At 42.1% G+C, this 20,624-nt stretch overlaps 1 protein-coding gene, 1 long non-coding RNA gene and 1 pseudogene across 2 annotated transcripts; 1 reads left to right on the top strand and 2 right to left on the bottom strand.

Moving 5' to 3' along the window:
- Positions 1–482: 482 nt before the first annotated feature.
- On the top strand, positions 483–5,150 carry LOC139189738 (disease resistance protein RUN1-like; annotated as a pseudogene).
- A 10,669-nt stretch (positions 5,151–15,819) lies between these two features.
- Positions 15,820–16,933, bottom strand: LOC108173238 (uncharacterized). The gene is made up of 3 exons (XM_029098268.2): positions 16,782–16,933; positions 16,220–16,695; positions 15,820–16,139 (listed from the first exon to the last, which is right to left on the bottom strand). Coding segments are annotated over exons 1-3 (687 nt in total). The 5' UTR covers positions 16,783–16,933; the 3' UTR covers positions 15,820–15,929.
- Positions 16,934–18,531: 1,598 nt separating this feature from the next.
- LOC139188367 (uncharacterized) lies at positions 18,532–19,515 on the bottom strand. Its single transcript, XR_011571764.1, has 3 exons — positions 19,294–19,515; positions 19,112–19,209; positions 18,532–18,936 (listed from the first exon to the last, which is right to left on the bottom strand). It is a non-coding gene; the product is annotated as an uncharacterized lncRNA (long non-coding RNA).
- Between the last annotated feature and the right edge of the window lie 1,109 nt (positions 19,516–20,624).

Raw genomic sequence — 20,624 nt, forward strand, 5'->3', positions numbered from 1 at the left:
ATTGATGATAAATTGATGACGGATACGATTATGCCCCTGCAGCATGCATAGAAGGTGATTGCTGGTTCGATAATGAAGACAAGTCCTTATTGCATCTAAAAAACATTTCAACATTACTAACAATCAATATAAGACATTCATCCAAATATTTGACAAATACTACTTGAATTCGCACAAATACTTGCCCTGCTTCCTCCACATATTCCAGGAAATCAATGACAGCCTCAAGATGCCAGTCAATATATAGTTTCTACTACGTTTTCATTAATCTTAACTTGCCTTGACATGTTAGCAGAAAATTGACTCTACATTTTAGTAGAAGATCTATTACCTTTCTACTACCTTTGAAGTCGATGAACTCGTTTGCACAATCAAAAAATAGTCCTGTTGGATTCTCCAAAACTGCAGACAGAAGTTGTTGTAACATCGTAGAGCTGTTCTTGTTAAGATCAAACCCCAGCCCATGTTGTGCCCTTCTATAAACACCATCAAACTTGTCTGGCCACCGTCTTCATATCACTGATAATGGGTAATCATTCAGCTGCTTTTCAAGATTTGAAACATTTAAGTGAATGACGTAAATCTCTCATATAATTAACATGCTTAATTAACATTACACATGAGCTAAACTTTAATTAGCATGCTTAATTAATACACCTTAATTTCTCATACAAAACCAAACCGTAATTGGAATTTAATTAATGAATGCTTTCGTTCTTTTATTCAAGTAGGTCACAAAATCACTACTGAGCCTTCATTGATTCCCAATAATGTTTATGAATTCAATTTTCAGGCGCGAAGCAAATCTTATTAGAGAAATTGTTGACAATATTATTACGAAATGGCTTATGAGCACGAACAAACTAAGAGTGGCCAAGCACCCGGTTGGTATCAATTCTCGCATTCAAGATATTATCAGTCATCTTTCAAGTGACAGATCAAATGTTGTCGTGGTTGGAATTTGGGGGATGGGTGGATTGGGTAAAACAACAGCTGCCAAAGCCATTTATAATCAAATTCATCATAAGTTCCAATTCAAAAGTTTCCTGCACGACATTAGCAACACTGCAAATAAACATGGTCTAGTTTATTTGCAAGAAAAACTAATTTCTGACATCTTAAAAACGAAGTCTAAAATAAGTAGTGTTGATGAAGGTATCGGTCTGATAGAAGATCAATTTCGACATAGAATGGTACTTGTCATCATGGACAACATAGATGAAGTGGGCCAATTGGATGCAATAGCTGGAAATCATGATTGGTTTGGTCCAGGAAGTAGAATTATCATAACCACAAGAGATGAACATTTACTAAAGCAAGTGGATAAGACATATCCGGCTCAGAAATTGAATGAACAAGAAGCTTTGGGGCTCTTTAGTTGGCATGCCCTTGGAAATAATTGGCCTAATGAAGAATATCTTGAACTCTCAAAAGAAGTTGTTTCTTACTGTGGAGGTTTGCCACTAGCCCTTGAAGTTTTAGGTTCTTTTTTGTTTAAAAGACCCATATCAGAGTGGAAAAGTCAATTGGAGAAATTGAAAAGAACTCCTGAAGGAAAAATAATAAAATCCCTAAGAATAAGCTTTGAAGGGCTAGATGATGCACAGAAGACTATATTTCTTGACATATCTTGTTTCTTTATTGGATGGAAGAAGGACTATGTTGCAAAAGTATTAGATGGATGTGGATTTTCTGCAACAATAGGAATCAGTGTCCTTCGTGAACGATGACTTATAACTGTTGAGCAGAACGAGTTGAATATGCATGACTTGCTTCGAGAAATGGCCAGAGTAATCATTTCTGAAAAAATCCCCTTGTCACCCTGGAAAATGGAGTAGGTTGTGGGATAATCGAGAGGTCATCAATGTATTGACAAATAAATCTGTAAGTCCATTCCCAGTAAAATTTTGGATTAATCAATTGTACAAGAAAAGCATATATGTAATGTCTATTATACCTGTTTGGGCCCAAAATAACAGTTTGGGCCGAATGTAGGGTCATTCTCGGCTCGGAAGGCCTTGCGGTAAGAATACCATTGATCGTTCAGTACGTGGGCCTCCAAACCTAGGTCGGCTAGGTCGTAACACAAGAGGTCGAATCCTAGTGCCATAAGGAGTCTCGGCAGGACCCGGAAGCGAATCTGGCTCAGTTAAGGACTAGGTTCACAGTCCTAGTGAAGGTAGGACTGGTCGAGTTGATGCTGATCAGGGGAAGAAAACCTAGTCCGAGTAGGTCTATAACTCGACCTTGGGGGGAGCCATTGCTATAAATAGAAGAGGTTACACATCATTCAAGCCCCTTCAATTCAACACACAAAATTGCCCTGCGCAAATTCTCACAACTTGTGATTTTTCTTTTTCCTTTTTCGCTGACACATCTTCCGTTGGCATCAACAGCACTGTGGAAGCAACCGGTGATATCTTAAGTCGGCATAGATAGCTCTGTCACCGTAGAGTCAGTCGGTCTCGCAGTATCTTCCGTTGGCATCAACAGCACTGCGGCGAGAACGATTGATTACCTATCCAAGTCTCGGTCGAGAAGGGTTTCTAAATCCTTATTGGTCGAGGTCATCTCATCAGCCTTCTCGGCGAAGTGAGGTGTTACAGTTATTACATTCGGCACATTGAAAGCCGAATTTGATATTGAACTTCGTAAGAATAGTAACCTTGTCTTCAGGTTCGAGAGCCCAAGAGGCCGAGACGTGTTCCTTTCTCGGCAGCAATCGCAAGACGCAGAAGTCAGTAGCGCGACCCAACGCAACATCAACAAATTTACTCCTCGGCCGACGAGTTGGCACGCCCCGCATTCACCGAAGGACGTAGTTAGCTCATTAATTACTCGGCCTGCGCGCCACGTAGGCTTTGTAGTTTTTAGGGTCAACAATACCTTAAACAAAATTCATGTGTAATTGGGGTTGCACAAGGAAAGCTCAAATAGCCAACAATAGTACTTGCATATATTCGCCGTAGGCGATTTTGCGTAATGAATAAGAATACATGTAAACATATGCAAATGATCGGTTTCTTACACATGAATATGACCTTTTGTTAACAGGGAACTGAAGAAGTTGAAGGACTTGCTCTACCTTGGGGTTATAGTCATGGCACTGCTTTCAGTACAGAAGCATTTGCCAATATGAAAAAACTGAGATTGATTCAGCTCCACGAAGTAGAGCTGAATGGAGAATACAAACATCTTCCCAAAGAGTTAATATGGTTGCGTTGGAGAGGATGCCGTTTAAAGTCCATACCAGATGACTTTTTTAATCAAGATAAACTAGTTGTTTTAGAGATGCGGTGGAGCAAACTGGTACAAGTTTGGGAGGGTTCTAAGGTACAATGAATTACACTTGATGATGTTGTATTTCTATTTGTTTTTTTTTGGATTTCTTTTTATATTTTATTTATAACATCTTCATTTCGGATATTAATTTCAATTTTCTTTTGATTTTCTGCAACAGTCGCTACATAACTTGAAAACCCTTGATCTCAGCTGTTCCTGGTCCTTACAGAAATCACCGGACTTTTCACAAGTCCCAAATCTTGAAGAGTTGATATTGAAAAGGTGTCATAGATTGTCCGAGATTCACCCCTCCATTGGTCATCTTAAAAGACTTTCTTTGGTGAACCTTCAACAATGTTACGAGCTTATTTCTCTTCCAGGGGATTTCTACAAGTCAAAATCTGTTGAGACTCTTCTTCTTAATTATTGTTATGAATTCAGAGAAGTGCATGAGGATATAGGGGAGATGATATCACTGAGAACGCTTGAAGCATATGATACAGCCATAAGAGAAGTACCACCTTCCATAGTAAGATTGAAGAATCTCACTCGTTTATCCCTATCAGGTGTGGCAAATTTGGATCTTTCATGGAAATTTTTTCATACCCTACCCAGTCTCAGTGGTCTTTCAAAGCTTGAAACTCTACGGTTACGTCACTGCGAGCAACTTCGTACAATCACAAATTTACCAACAAATTTGAAATTTTTGTTGGCGAATGGATGCCCTGCATTGGAAACAATGCCCAATTTTTCAGAAATGTCAAATATAAGAGAACTGAACTTAAGTGATTCACCCAAAGTCATTGAGGTTCCAGGCTTGGATAAATCATTAAACTCCATGACATGGATTAATATGAAAAAGTGCACCAATCTCTCGACCCATTTAAGGAAGAACATCCTACAGGTATCTCTCTCTCTCTCTCTCTCTCTCTCTCTCTCTCTCTCTCTCTCTCATTGCCTTCCTATCGTGTGTATACATGCATATATATGACACTTATATTGTATATGTAGGGATGGACTTCTTGTGGATTTGGTGGAATTTTCCTTCATAGAAACTATGTTCCTAATTGGTTTGAGTTTGTCGATGAGGGCACTAAAGTCACCTTTGATATTCCCCCGAGTGATGGTCGTAATTTAGAAGAGTTAACTCTGTTCTGCTTGTACCACTCAAACAGAAGCAATCAGCTTGCCATTATTGTTATAAACAATACCCAGCGTATTGAGTTGCGAGCCTACATAGGCAGACAAGAATATGATGACGACCTATATGAAGATGATTATCTTTTGCAGGGACAACTCTCGAACAGTAAGCTCAATTTGCAAGGTGGGGATGAAGTTGATATACTTTTTGAAAACCCAGCCATTTCAATAACGAGAACAGGGGTTAATCTAGTATGGGACAAACCTATGAAGGAAAATATGCATGATTTGGACAAAGCTGGATATGTTTTTGACACACATCCAACTCGGTTTTATGATGAGGGAGGACCAAGCCATGAAGCATCTGATAATAATCGTCCCAGGAAACAAATGAGAATTACCATAGATGACTGAAATGGGAAAAGGCAAGAAGAAATGAAACATCATCTGTCTTGATTATGTCACACCCAGATCGATTCTATGGTGAAGCACGATCAAGGCGGTGATGCATCGTCATCATCACATATCTGAGTAAGGTCATAACCAGTTCATCAAACGCCTCTTTCATTTTTCATTTTACTGGTTCGATAATGAAGACAAGTCCTTATTTCATACTTCTTTAGATTCCTACGATTTTTTCAACAAGTAGTTGTTTTGAATTTTGAAGAAATATTGCATCTAAAAAACATTTCAACAATACAACAATCAATATAAGACATTCATCCAAATATTTGACAAATACTCAAGATGCCAGTCAATATGTAGTTTCTACTACGTTTTCATTATCTTGACTTGCCCTGACATGTTAGCAGAAAATTGACTCTACATTTTAGTAGAAGATCTATTACCTTTCTACTACCTTTGAAGTCGATGAACGCGTTTGCACAATCAAAAAATAGTCCTGTTGATTCTCCAAAACTGCAGACGGAAGTTGTTTGTAACATCATAGAGCTGTTCCTGTTAAGATCAAACCCCAGCCCATGTTGTGCCCTTCTGTAAACACCATCAAATTAAGATGTCACAAAGTTAAAAAATAAATAAAAATAAAACAAGAAATCATCAAATATAGCTTTGATATCTTTGTAGGATTTCGATTGAAAAAAGAAAAAAAGAAAAAAAAAAGAGAGAGAGATCTTTGTTGGCGTAACAATTTCTATCTGACTTACAAAGGGAACATCTATAATTACAACATAACGAGACAAAACTCTTGTTCAGCAAATCAGTGCAAATGTAGCTAAACCACCAAAATTCAAAGATTGGAAGCTACGGTTTCACCATCACCATATTCATCTCAAGAACAAAAATTACCAAACAGAGTAAAGTGTGATGAGAACAAAAGAAATGACAAAATCAAGCAATCCTCTTTCCCCCAAACGGTCTGCCTCTTGAATGCATGTCATCCCGGTTTTGATGTCTCATTTTTTTTAAGAAGCTTTTGTGCGGCCGCTGGGTTTTGAACAGGGACAGCTTCAATTTTTGTGGAATCCATAATACATCATCATTAAATTACGAATTAAAAAATGTAGAACATTTATAATAAATAAGTTAACTAAATGTGTTTCTTGGGTGATTCAAGTATAATTCCATTTTACATGATTGTTGACGTTGATACAGACAAAACTTCTACAACTATATACGCACCAGTAGAAATAATTAGTGAACAAATCGAAGTGTAAAAACACCGGTCGCTTCTCGACCCCTTCCCCACAACTAGATGACATAAAATTAAGCTTAATACTACACAAAACCCGGATGCTGCATAGGTTAATAGTAAAATTTAATAACAAGCTACAAGTTGGACACAAATTTAAATCCACCTTCTTTTGTCTTGAGTTCTTTCATCAAAGGAATCTGCCTTACGAGTGTTACCTGTCTCACTTTTTTTATAAAATTTATCCTCATCATTTGCTTTCAATTGAAGATTCCACCGTCTTCCAACTGGTCTACCCTCAATAATTCTGGCAATAGGCTCAGTACTCTTGGAGCTAACATCAGAGTAATCTGCCAATGATTGCATCTTGCCCATGAGATATGCATGCAATAGCAATAATGAGTGGTTTAACATTATGTTAAAAGACATAAACTAATATTATGAAATCAATAGCTCAAGAATACTGATGTGAAAACTTGTCCTGCTCAGGAAACCGACTTTTAGCTGCCCCAACTTGCAACTTCTCAAATGGAGAGGGGCCGTTACCATCACTTTCCTGTGAAATCCTTAAAGATGAATGTGAAAACTCGGAATATTTTGTATTCATCTGCCATTCTTCGTTAAGTGATTGAACAACACCTCCCAACACAGTCACAACTTTAGGACTCAAACAAACTATTCCGTTACGTACAGTAACTTTACCTTCCAAACAGACCTGCCGATCAAAAAGTAGGACAAACAAAAGATGTTCAGTTAACTCAAAATACGACCTTTATCTATGCACCTGTTTTCCCTGAATCACTTAAGAAAGTGGGACTAGAGAGACCCATAAAACTTCTTGTGAAATTCATTTTGAGTTTCATGAAAAAAGTACTCATAATAATTGTCAAAATTAAAAACTTTGTCGGGGTCTTCCAGTGCAGTGTTGAGCTAATGTCCCATATGGGATACAAAATAAACGAAATTATTAATTTTCCTACTGGATGTGGATTCACTTCAAGATTGCATAAACGAAGACGGAGCACACAGTGTTCATCACTAAGTTCTACGAAAGTGTGGTTTCCGTTGTTTTTCATAATCTAGCTCAATTTTGTACCAGTTTGAATACTAAACTGAACATATACAAAATCCAAAAAGTGAACAATCAAAGATATCTCTAGCTTATTAAATATAAAACACAAGCTGAGCATTGAGAAGGCATCAAGAAGCAGAAAGTACCTTAGTTCCAGGAACGACGTCGTCAGGGATTGCCGGGGTATGAGAGTACTCCACAGCTGTGGCCGTCGTCAGGGATCGTCAGGCATCAAAAGCCGCCGACGACTCAAATTCCTCGAAAAATCCTCCATACTGCTTTTAGCAACGTCCCTTACCCAAGCCATTTGATAACAAAACACAAAGGAAAGACCACATTTTTCTTTCTCTTTATCTATTTTCTCAGCAACCAAAGAAAAAATTAACGAGAAACACAGAGAGGTGTGATTTACCTGGAGGAGGTGAGAGGACCTTAGGAGCGTATGCGGGTCGGGCATGGACCTGGCGGAGATGGATTTAAGGTTCATGTTGGTGAGCTCGGCTTCCACTGAGTTCACTACCGTACGCGTGTCGTCGGACAAGGCTGGGTAGATCAGGATCTTCTCCTCCACTTGTTCGAGGTCGCCGAAGCACCACCCTCTGGTTCTTAGGGTTTCGATTGCGGCGTCCCCTCCATATTTTTGGTGCCAGTTTGCCGCGTAGTTTGATTTTGGGGGTTTTCTGAATTTTGCAACAGAAACGTCAAATGTACGGTACAGTCCCAGACTCCCAAATAGGTCATGAAACGGCGTCGTAGGTGGTTTTCCTTTTTTTTTTTTTTTCAAACGAATGTCTTAGGGGGTATTGGTTTCTCTTTTATGAGAATGAGGGCCAATGGACCAAAATTAACGTCTATTGGTAGTTTTCTTTATTTATAAGTGTGAGGTTTTATCACTTTGTACTACGATTTAATAGTATTTATCTTTATTGGTAAGTGAGATTTTAGGCTCAATTTTAGCTAAAGGTGAATTTGAACCACATTATTGCTAGCCCATTGTGAGGCTAAACCCACCCCACCCCCTTCCCTTAGCGTAGATAATATCAATTTTTTAGAGAAAAATGAAAGATTTTAAGTTTAAATCTCATAAATGGCATGTTCAATACAAATTTATACCCCCATCTTTAATGTATATGTATCGTTGTATAAAAACCAATTAAAGTAGTTTAGTTTGACTGTTATAATGAAAAGGTGCAATCTTAGATTGAACTAAATCAAATTATAATTAGCTTGGTTTGGTTTGTTTCGGTTTGACGTGGTGGGATAATGCTAAAACAAAAACCAATTTGAATAAGTATTTTTAGTTGTTGGATTTGTTTGTACCATACTTGACCAATCCCGAAACTACCGAGCACCGGCCAACGCTATACTGTCAAGGACCCAGAAGAGTTCCCCTCCGACCAGGAGGCCAATCACTACTCGACACGTGTCAAGATTAGAAGCCAATCAGAGCGCAGCACGTGTCGACATCAAGAACCAATCATAACATGACACATGTCAATGTGACAAAGCTACAAGTTTTTCTATAAATAGGGGTCATTCCCCCACAATATGGCCTAATGCCATTTGTGTTAAATCATTCACAAGAACTCACTAAATTGAGAGCTTGATCCTTTGTACTTGTGTAAGCCCTTCACTACTAATAAGAACTCCTCTACTCCGTGGACGTAGCCAATCTGGGTGAACCACGTACATTCTGTGTTTGCTTCTCTGTCTCTATTCATTTACGTACTTATCCTCACTAGTGACCGAAGCAACCAAGCGAAGGTCACAAAAACTGACACTTTCTGTTGTACCAAAGTCTTCGCTGATTTTGTGCATCAACATTTGGCGCCGTCTGTGGGAAACGACACTTATTCCTACTCTCTTCAGCTGTGTCAAGCTGGTTTCTATCATTCGTACACTTTCTTTTGATCAGGCATCCCTCTCCAACATGGGAAGCGAAGGAAGCCACAGCACACAGAATGACACCCCCCTTGCACATAGTGCGAAACAACGAAAGAAGGAAGGAAAACGAGTTCTTCTTCAAGCTAAAGTCGATGAGTTGGAAGCTCAGAACAACAAGATAGCAATGAGGAATGAGGTCCTCCAGGAGCAATATGAGAAGCTCTTCGAGACACTCCACGAAGCTAGGCAAGCTCAGACACGCGAGCTTGTTGCCCCCGTGGAAGTCAACCATCAACTGGGTGCCCTCCAACATGGAGGGTCACATGCATTCGACATAGATATCCCTGATAGGGAACAGATTACCCCTCGACTTGATAATCAACATGAGGCTTCTCTTAACCCAGTTGCTTCGACCCGAACCATGAGAAGTGGAGGGAGACACCTCTTTGCTGAAGGGGCAGAAGGATCGAAAGCCGTCTTTCGCGATTGTCGGGATTTCCTGAAGCAACGTCGAGAGAATTCCATCCATATAAGCTCAAAGATTAATGACCCAAGGATTTCTGAGAGACTCGGTCCCCTGCCACGGCCCAAGCCGGCCACCAATTTGGGGAAGGGGCAACAAGTCCTAAAGAGACATGAGGGTACAGGGGACTCAGAGGTGTTCCGACAGACATACCCTGGAAGCCAGTACAACGAGTCCAGGGAAAAATCACATGCCCTTGATCAAACCTTCCTAATTCCAATAGGAGATGGAGATTTACGAAAGAAAGCTCCAGTGACACATAACTCCGCTCAGGACCCCCTTGTCCTACAACTTCTTGAGGAAGTAAACAAGTTGAAGGCTGAACGTCAGGCTGAAATACCTGACTGGAACCAACCCAGGCCTGGCCCTCTTACAAGGAGGATCCTCAACACCCGCCTTCAAGCAAAGACAAAGCAAAAGCTTGGCTTGCAACTTTATACTGGAAAAGAGGACCCGATTGAGCACCTTAACCTCTTTGAGTCCACCATGGCATACCGGATGCACACCGACGAAGAGCGATGTCTTCTCTTCCCCTCCACCCTCTCTAGTGGAGCTCTAAATTGGTATTGTCGTCTTACACCTGAGACGGTAGACTCATTTGAGGAATTGAGGAAACTATTTGTTTCCCAACACATTTTCCAAACCGATCGCTTGCACTCTGCAGATGACTTGTACACTATCCGCCAGAAGCCAAACGAGTCATTACGTATGTATGCTGGCCGCTTCAGCCATGAATACTCCCGGTGTGCCGAGGCAGACGACAAGACTGCCCTCAAAGCCTTCACGGCAGGCCTACGTGATTGTTTCTTTAAATACATGATCAATGCCAATACTTGGAAGACTTACTCTGAGGTGATGGCGCAGGCTTATAACCATGCCTCCGCTGAGGCAAAGACATATCAGGAGAAACCCCCTACAACCATCCTTTATCAACAAGTGGGAGGTGGAAGCCAGACTCACCTAAATGAGAAGACCTCGACTTTCCAAACAGCAGTGGCACCTCCCCATGCCTTGCATAATGCTTCACCGAATCAACAGACATATCAATTTCAAGGCAAGAGGAAGGATTTCCATCCTCACCACTCTCCTTTCAGTAAAAAGAGTAAGGGACACTATCCCGATAACCAAGGGTATCGCCACAATAACGCTCGCCCCCAGGCAGTCAATGCAGTGGGTCAAACCCGCGTCAAGATACCCCATACCCCAAGGTATGAGACATACACGCCCTTGAATGCCACATGCGCGGCCATTTACCCCAGCATAGCTCACCTGATACCAAAGCCAAAGCCGAGGCACCCAGATTACACGCCCCCGAATAACGCGGGCATGTTTTGTTGCTACCATGAGCATAACGGCCATGATAGCGAGAAATGTATCATCCTCCGTGATCGTATTGAAGCTTTGGCACGAGAAGGAAAAATTGATCAATTCCTTCTTCACCCTCAAAGGGATAACCGTAACCAACGCCAGGTGAATGTCATATATTCCATAAGCGGCGGCACACCCATATCTGAATCTTCCAATAGGGCCATGAAAAACAGTGAACGAATTCTGAGGCCTGGTCACCAAGTGTTTCACGTGGAAGACATCAGGGGAGGGAAGTATCAAAAGCCTAACTGGGATCCGATATGTTTCTACCCTGAGGAAGAAAGAGGCATCATCTACCCTCATAACGACCCATTGATCGTGGAGGCTCACATAGCCAACTTTGATGTTCGACGAATCCTCGTAGACACAGGGGCTTCGGTCAATATCATGTTTGCCGAAACTTTCAGGGCACTCAGTGTAGCTGAACACTTGCTCGATCGCTCGATTTCTCCTCTGATAAGCTTCTCCGGTGATATCGTGCAACCCTTAGGGAGCATACATTTACCCTTTACTATTGGTACAGGCCCTTACACGGCTACCATTACCACTAACTTCCTAGTGGTTGACTGCCCAACGGCATACAATGTCATCTTTGGGCGCACAGGCATCAATGATCTCAAGGCTATGGTATCCACGCATATGCTGTTGATGAAATTTCCAACCCCCCATGGCAACGGCTACATCAGAGGAGATCAGCTTAGTGCACGATCATGTTACAACACTTCAGTTAAGCAACAACACTTGCCCGGACCCAAGGAAACCCTGTCTGTACATGACCAAGTCACAAAGACCAGCCTAGATGAAGCGAACTTGGATCTTCCTGATAGCAACAATCAACCCGATGATCCTCGAGATGACTCTTTCACCCAGCAAGCCCAACCTGCTGAAGAGTTGGAGAATGTACCTATCTCAAGAGATCATCCAGACCGCATGGTGAATATTGGCACCACATTGTCACCACCCCTTCGGTTAGCATTGATATCTTTTTTGAAAGAGAACACTGAAGTCTTCGCCTGGTCATACGAGGACATGCCAGGCATCTCTCCCGATGTCATCTGTCATCGTTTGAGTATTGACCCCAAGATCAAGCCGGTGAGACAGAAGCGAAGATCTTATGACGCTGAACGATACGAGGCAATGAAAGCAGAAGTTGAAAAACTCAAAGGCATAGGCTTTGTCCGCGAAGTCAATTACCCGACATGGGTAGCAAATGTGGTCCTTGTTAGGAAAAATCCAACCAAAGAAAGTCTTTCGCTTCAAAAGGTCTTGTGGAGGATGTGTGTTGACTACACCGACCTAAACAAAGGGTGTCCGAAAGATAGTTTCCCTATTCCTCTTATTGACAGGCTTATAGACTCTACGGCAGGGTGTGAGCTCTTGAGTTTTATGGACGCTTATTCAGGATACAACCAAATCCTCATGAACCCCTCAGACCAAGAACACACGGCCTTCACTACTGACAGGGGACTATATTGCTATAAAGTCATGCCTTTCGGCCTAAAGAATGCAGGAGCAACTTATCAGAGACTGGTCAATTCAATGTTCGCCGAACAAATTGGGAAGAACATGGAAGTTTACGTTGATGATATGCTAGTCAAAAGCAAACATGCTGACCAACACATCACCAACCTATCTGAAACTTTCACAATTCTAAAGAGGTATCGAATGAGGTTGAACCCCAACAAATGTGCCTTCGGCGTGGGCTCTGGCAAATTCTTAGGCTTCATGATTAGCCAACGAGGCATTGAAGCTAACCCTGAAAAGATCAAAGCAATCCTCGACATGAAAGAGCCAATAACTTCAAAAGACATCTAAAGCCTTACTGGCAAGGTGGCAGCCTTAACCAGATTCATCTCTAAGGCCACAGACAGATGTGCTCCTTTCTTCAAAGCACTCAAGGGAAATAAGAAGTACATTACATGGACGGAGGAATGTGCCAAGGCATTCAGGAACCTTAAAGAGTACATGAGTAAAGCCCCTCTGCTCTCCAAACCAGAAGTTGGTGACACTCTCATCATCTATCTATCGGTTTCGGCTTCAGCAGTCAGTTCTGTTTTTATTCGAATGGACAGTGGTGTCGAACGGCCCGTCTACTACGCTAGCAAGGCCCTACAAGATGCGGAGACACGATACTCCAACATTGAGAAATTAGCTCTAGCATTGGTCATGTCTGCTCGGAAACTTCGCCCTTATTTCCAAGCACACGCCATCATCGTGCTTACCAATCACCCTCTTCGACAGATACTCCAGAGTCCTGACACGTCTGGACGAATGATCAAATGGGCGATAGCATTGGGTGAGTTTGACATCTCCTACCAACCAAAACCAGCCGAAAAAGGTCAAGCAGTAGCAGATTTCATCGCCGACTTCACATATCCTGTTGACATTGCTTCTACACCTGAAGCAGTAGCTTCATTACCATCGGAAGCTCAGAAAGTAGAATCAACGACCTCAGCATGGAGTCTGTATGTTGATGGCTCATCCAACCAACAGGGCTGTGGAGCGGGACTAGTCTTGACTACGCCCGACAAAGTAGCAATGGAGTATGCTCTTCGTTTCAAATTCAAGGCATCAAACAATGAGGCCGAGTATGAAGCCCTTCTAGCAGGATTACGTTTGGCCAAACACCTCGGGGTTAAACAAATTGATATTTTCAGTGACTCCCAATTAGTGGTCAACCAGGTTACCAACAACTTTGATGCTAAGGACAGCTCCATGGCAGCATATCTTGCGCAAACACAACTTTTGCTCAAGCACTTCCACTACCAGATCACCCAAGTTCCTCGAGCGGCAAACAGTCATGCAGACGCCCTGGCTCGCCTCGCCTCAGCTGTGGAAGACAAGATTGGAAGAAAAATTCATGTCGAACTGTTGGCAACACCAAGCACCATGGCCGCAGAAGTATGCAACTTACAACAGGGGGATAGTTGGATCACCCCGATCTATAATTTCCTTGCTCATGGCACCCTCCCAAATGATAAAGTCCAGGCTAAGCAAATTCGATACAAGTCTACCCGCTATCTGATCATCAATGATCAACTCTATAAGCGAGGTTTTAGCTTGCCATACTTAAGGTGTCTTACGCCTGCCGAGGTGGAAATCGTCCTTCGGGAAATACATGAGGGAGTCTGTGGAGATCATGCTGGATCTCGATCCCTAGCACACAAAACTTTTCGCCAAGGATATTACTGGCCAACACTCCACCAGGATGCCATCAAAGTATCCCGCTCATGTGACAAATGTCAACGATATGCGACTATTCCTCATTCCCCTCCAGAGCCTCTTACTCCTATGATCAGCCCTTGGCCCTTGGCCCAGTGGGGACTGGATTTGATCGGCCCAATGCCGGCAGGGAAGGGCAAAGTCTGTTACGCAGTCGTTGCAGTGGACTACTTCACAAAGTGGGCCGAAGTAGAACCCTTGGCAACCATTACTGAGGCAAAGATAAAAGACTTCGTGTGGAAGAACATCCTTTGTAGATTCGGCATTCCCAATGCGATAGTCACTGACAATGGGCGACAGTTTGACAACAAGAAGTTCAGGTTGTTCTGCTCTAAGTTCAACATCAACTTATGCTTTGCCTCTCCAGCTCATCCCCAGTCTAATGGACAAGTTGAGGCCATCAACAAAATAATCAAGCGCACTTTGAAAACCAGCTTGGACAAAGCTAAAGGCTGTTGGCCAGAATTTGTACCCCAAGTTCTTTGGTCATATCGCACTTCATATCGGACTTCAACAGGAGAAACTCCATTCTCACTTGCCTTTGGCACAGAGGCGGTTGTCCCTGTTGAGCCAGAGCAAGCAACATTCCGAGTCCAGAACTACATTCAAAGTGAAAATGACAAACAACTCACCCTCAACTTGGATTTAGTCGAGGAACACAGAAACCAAGCTCACTTGAGGAATGTCGCCTACAAGCAGCGCATCTCCAACTATTATGACTCTAGGGTCAAGCCTCGTTCTTTCAAAATAGGAGACTGGGTCTTAAAGAAAAGATTACTCTGCGACAGAGTCCCGAGTGAAGGCACACTTAGTCCAAACTGGGATGGACCGTATGAAGTCATTGGCATCAGTCGCCCTGGCTCTTACACACTTAGAAGCTCCGATGGCAAGACCCTTGGCCATCCATGGAACGCTGATCACTTGAAGTACTACTACAAATAAACTCACGATGTACAAGTGTTGAGCTATAGCCGTTCGGCATCCTATGTAATGAAGGCCATTTGGCAATGAATTCAATAAAGAGGTAATTTAGCCAACTCAGCCCTCACTCTTTTACATTCCTAGCAATGGAACACTCAAGTGTTGAAACCTCAAAGCAGATATATCCAACACGAAACAAAATCTAAGTATGTGTCGACAAGACTATACAAAGAAAGGAACAACCAAACAATGGCTTATATCCAAACAATAGATCTATTCATACATAGCCAAACATGCATTAATAATAGTGCAAACACTCATAAACACCTAAAATCCAAAACTCTCAAGCTTATAACATGGGCACATGTTATACACACATCAGACTACTACATCCAGAATACATGCAGATAGTAAAGACACTGCTATTCATTCTCATCTGAAGCCGAACCCCTGGCAGTATCACTCCGCGTCCTACCATCATCCTCTGCATCCCCAAGATCCTCTTCACCATGCTGAGTCTGTGCATCAGCACTACCTTCATTATCAGACTCATCTTCGCTGCTAGGATCAACAACAAGGACAAATGTCTCGCCCTTTCGATGATGCTCATCTATATCTTCGTGGTATTTTCGAAGAATGCTCCCATCATCATAACGATCAAGGACGGCCATCCATTTCCTTTTTTCAAAGCGAGCTTCTTGAGCACAGTAGGGTTTAATAGCAAGATGAAAGGTCGAAGAACTTAAGTATTCTTGCACAGCAGCCTCCCTTTCAGTTGGAATGCTCTTCTCCAGTTCAGAAATCTCAACTAAGGCACCATCCAATTCTCCCCTAACCTTGGATACCTCCAAGGTAGCCACCTCCAACTATTTTTTAGTTGCCTCAAGCAATTTCTTAAGCCTTAGGTTCTCACCATTTCGCCTTTTCAAGCTCTCCATGGTTTCGTCCTTCAGTTGGAGAGCCTGAGTCAAAAGTCCCTTATTCCTTCGGGCCTCGTCCACAAGCTGCTTATTCTCCTTCAGTTTTGCCTTGTACCGCTCAACCTCTTGCAGTCTGTCGTGATACTCGGCCATGACCTGCATGGCAAGACGATCATCACTACCTAAATAATGATAATAAAGAGGAAAAAGTAAGGAAATGACAAAGTAACACTCACATATGAAGACAGCTTCAACATCCGGTCGCAATCCGATTCATCCTTAGCTAAGGGCTCTCCGAGCTCATCGAAGGCGAATCGACGCCCTGCCAAGCAATTGTTGATATCCCCAAAATCCTTTGGCCGCGTGGCAACCCTCAAGTCCTTCCACGGGACACTGCCAGCTCTTTCCTTGCCTTTCCCCTCATGGCGGGAACCAGGATCACTTTCCTGGACAGTGTGCTCCATAGTAAGAGGAGGAGGCAACAGTCGGCTCCCTTCTCCTGCAACTACGGCAGCAGCATTTTCAACGGCCTCGACTCCAGTCTTCCTAAAGGCAGGCCCCTTAAGGACCCCATCTTGGGACTTAGGTCTAACGGATGGTTCCCCTCGGAACTTATGAATTTTCTTATGCGGTAGGATGTCTTCCGAAGGAACTAACACTGGTGCTTTCCTTTTATTGGTGCTAGTCCCTGTTTTCTTGCTTACCTTCTCCACTGCATAAGGAAAATCAAAATAAGAAATACAACTTTCCAAATAAAGTAAGGAAAAGAGCAAAGTTTACATGAAGGATACAACTTACTCGATCGTCCCTGGCTCTCGGAAACTAAGGGTTGGAAACCGTACCGACGAAATAAGGGTCGTAGCTTGCTTAAGTGTCTATCCTCTTTGGGCACCCTCAACACCTTCTCTATGTCAGATAGCTCCTGCCCAAACAGTTTGATGGTGCCCCGCGTCACTACATGAAGCAAAGTGTTAGAAGCAAGAAAAGACCACAACAAATAGCAAATAGTACGAACGGTTGATACGTTACAACCTACAGTCTGGAAGTGAGTAAGCACACGTCGCTCAGGCGTGACACCCTTATCATACTCCCAATCATTATACAGAAAGCACCAACGGTTTTTCCATGTGTAGTATGCCTTTTTCTTACCATACACAATACGCTCTCTCTCACTCCGGCATGCACACTCGGCATAACCAGTGCATGATTTTGCTGGGCGCATCTTGTAACAGTAACGCCACTGATGGAAGGAAGGCTCACACAACCCACACTCCATCCAAATGATATAAAATCCAATCAAAGTATCCCAGAAACCAGGATTGAGTTGCCCAGGTGCATATCCGATCAAAGATAACATCTTTTGCAACCACGGATGTAAAGGTAGTCTCACCCCTAAAGTCAGTAATATCTGGGTGTAGAACATAACATGACCCTGGGGAGGCTCAGAAGGCCATTCTTCATCATGTACCAAACGTATCCCTACACTACGAGGGATATTACATGACTGCCTTAGCGCCTTAACCTGCTTCTCATTATCTAACAAGTTATTCTTTAGATGGTCTGCTGTGAACTCAGAGCGAACTATGGGTATGGCATCAAAAACAACCCCCTCACCCAACGCCATGGAGGAAGAACTAGCAATAGCTAAAGTTTGACGGTTGGGAAGATCATCCAATGTTTCTCTAGTACAGGACTCTAACAAAGACCCTGAAGACTCCGACATTGCAGACTCAGACTTAGAGCTAAAGCTAGAAGAGCCCTCATCACTAGAACTTCCAGGCTCTGACATCTACAATAAGAAGAAACAAATTCTATCACTACATGCATGATCAAAACATAAGGAAGTTCCTATATTACCCATATGAAGATGGTGCAAAGCGATGCCGGAACCCTTCTCAATCAGAAAGCAATCCGTCTTCCACAGTCACTACAAAACAAGCAAATGAAGACCGTGTCAAGCGCCCAAAAAAAAAAAAAAAAAAAAAAAAAACAGCTTCATCCAAAAAGCTTCACCCGAAAAGCTTCACCTCCAAAACTTCACCCAAAAAGCTTCATCCAAAAAGTTTCACCCAAAAAGCTTCACCTAAAAAAGCTTCACCCAAAAAAAAAAAAAAAAACTTCACCTCCAAAAAGCTTAACCCAAAAAGCTTCACCTAAAAAAGCTTCACCCACAAAGCTTCACCTAAAAAGCTTCACCCACAAAGCTTCACCCAAAAAACTCCACCCGAAAAGCTTCACTTAAAAAAGCTTCACCTACAAAGCTTCACCTAAAAAAGCTTCACCTAGAAAGCTCCCTCTACATACTTTCACCATCCAAGCTTCACCTAGAAAGCTTCACCTAGAAAGCTTCATCTACAAAGCTTCATCTACAAAGCTTCACCATCAAAGCTTCACCTAGAAAGCTTCAACACCAAAGCTTCACCTACAAAGCTTCAACACAAAACCTTGCTCTAAATAAACAAATTTTGTTCACAAAACCCAAGATGCCCTTGAACTTGTACAAAAACACTTGGGTAAACATAAACATTTTTTGTTTTACACCCACAAGGGCCCAAAATCTTCCTTCTTATTTATTCACTTATATATGTTCCCAAACATATTATAATAGATCCAACAACAAGCCAAAGTCCCAGGTTTCTTAATGGACAAAAGTACAAGCAATTCATCAATAATGAAGGTGCTACAAAAATTGGAATCTGCCCCAAAATAGAAATCCAACCCAAGAGACTTTTTCTCTCTCTCCCTCTTCCGCCTCCTTTCATCTATCAAATTTCTGCAACCTCTGCTCTTCTCCAATGGAGCTGAATTTTGGACACCCTATAGTTTTTGAGCATATGAACAACTTTCAAGAAGGAACCATTTCTGTTTGAGCGACGGAAATTAAAGTGTTGAAGCTCCAAACATGACAGTCGGATTCTTGCAGATTTCGAAGCTGCTGTGATGTTTCGAAGATCTGGAAATATTTAACCATTAGTTCATTCTGAATTTTTGATATGTTATGAAAGAGACGATGAGGAACAACTTCAATGAAGAAAGCATGCTGATCTGAACAATAGAAAATGGAGTTTCGAAGCTCACAACAAATATGACGGGTTGACAGAAAAATAATAACCAGTCATTCATCATACCTGAATTTCTTGAGTTATACAGCTCCGAGGGATCTCAATTTTGGATATGTTGTAGTTCACAAGTTAAGGAACAACTTCGATGAAGAAAGTATGTTGATCTGAGCAAGAGAAAATGGAGTTTTTGAAGCTCACAACAAGTCTGACGCGTTGATATACAAATGACGAACAATCACTCATCATACCTGAATTTCTGGAGTTGTACTGCTCCGATGGATCTCCAATTCGGATATGTTGTAGTTCACGAGCTAAGGAACAACTTTCATGAAGATGGTTTTGCGATCTGAGCCACAGAAAATGGTGTTATATTGAAGAAAAGCTAAAGGCAGACTAAAGGAAAGCAAAAATGGTAAAGCAAAGCAAAAGAAAAGCTAAAGGAAGACAAAATCATGGCACATGATAATGAGTCATACCCTACCCCTCATTGGATTCGAATACACCCATCCTCCAAAATCATGACAAAGGCCACATTATAGATATCTGTACAAACATTCCAAAGAAAAAGGGAGGGAGTAAAAATTAAAAAAAAAAAAAAAAAAAAAAAAAAAAAAAAAAAAAAGGGCCTAGGCCTCCACTTCTTTGGGCCTAACACATCTTGACATTGACTACTAGCTAGACACCTCATTCGGCAACTCTCTTCGCCTGAAGACTTGGGGGACTCCCACCATATGCTACTGTACCTTGATACTCGGCAGTCTCACAACCACTCAGTGACTTGGATTTTTCAAGTCTCCAACCGAGAAGTTTTCCTCACTCGGGAAATTAAGGGAACACTACCTCAAACTACATGCTTCACTCACAAAGCTTCAACAATACAGGTTTCAACAAAAGCAAAAATTCAAAGAACTTTATGAAGAAGGCTTTGGTGTATTTAACACAATATGTTGAAATGAAGCAAAGCTTATTTATTAATATTTTCGATAAGCCACAAATATGTACATATACATGAGTCAAAATAAACAAACAAAAGGGAGCCTTCACAAAGGTTGCTTAGGGGAAGTCTCAGCAGTCGGTAGAGCCCCAGAAAGAGAAAGCACCGGAGGGTGGTTATCCGGAGCCTCAGTACTTGACAAAACCCCAGAAGGAGGAGGCATTGGAGGTTCATCATTTGAAGCTTCATTACCAGGTACAGCCCCAGAGGACGAAGGCAATAAATGCCTTTGGAACAAACCCACAAACCGCTGATGATCAAGTAAAACCTTACCATCAGATTCCTTCATCTAGTCAAGCTTCCTCTTCATGTTTGTAGCATAGTCATGGGCGAGCCGGTGCAACTGCTTATTCTCATGCTTGAGCCCTCTAATCTCCTGTTTGAGACTCATCACTTCAGCAGCCAATGATTCAACTTGGCGGGTTCTAGCAAATAAGCGTTGGGCCATATTAGACACAGAACCTGCACACTGAACACTAAGAGCCAGAGAGTCCTTAACAGCCAACTCATCAGACCGTTTGGAAAGTAGTCTATTATCTTTGGGAGTGAGAAGGTTCCTGGCCACCACTGCAGCGGTCATATCAT

This window comes from Malus domestica, chromosome 02 (assembly GCF_042453785.1).
Source record: "Malus domestica chromosome 02, GDT2T_hap1".
In the NCBI taxonomy this organism is placed as follows: domain Eukaryota; kingdom Viridiplantae; phylum Streptophyta; class Magnoliopsida; order Rosales; family Rosaceae; genus Malus; species Malus domestica.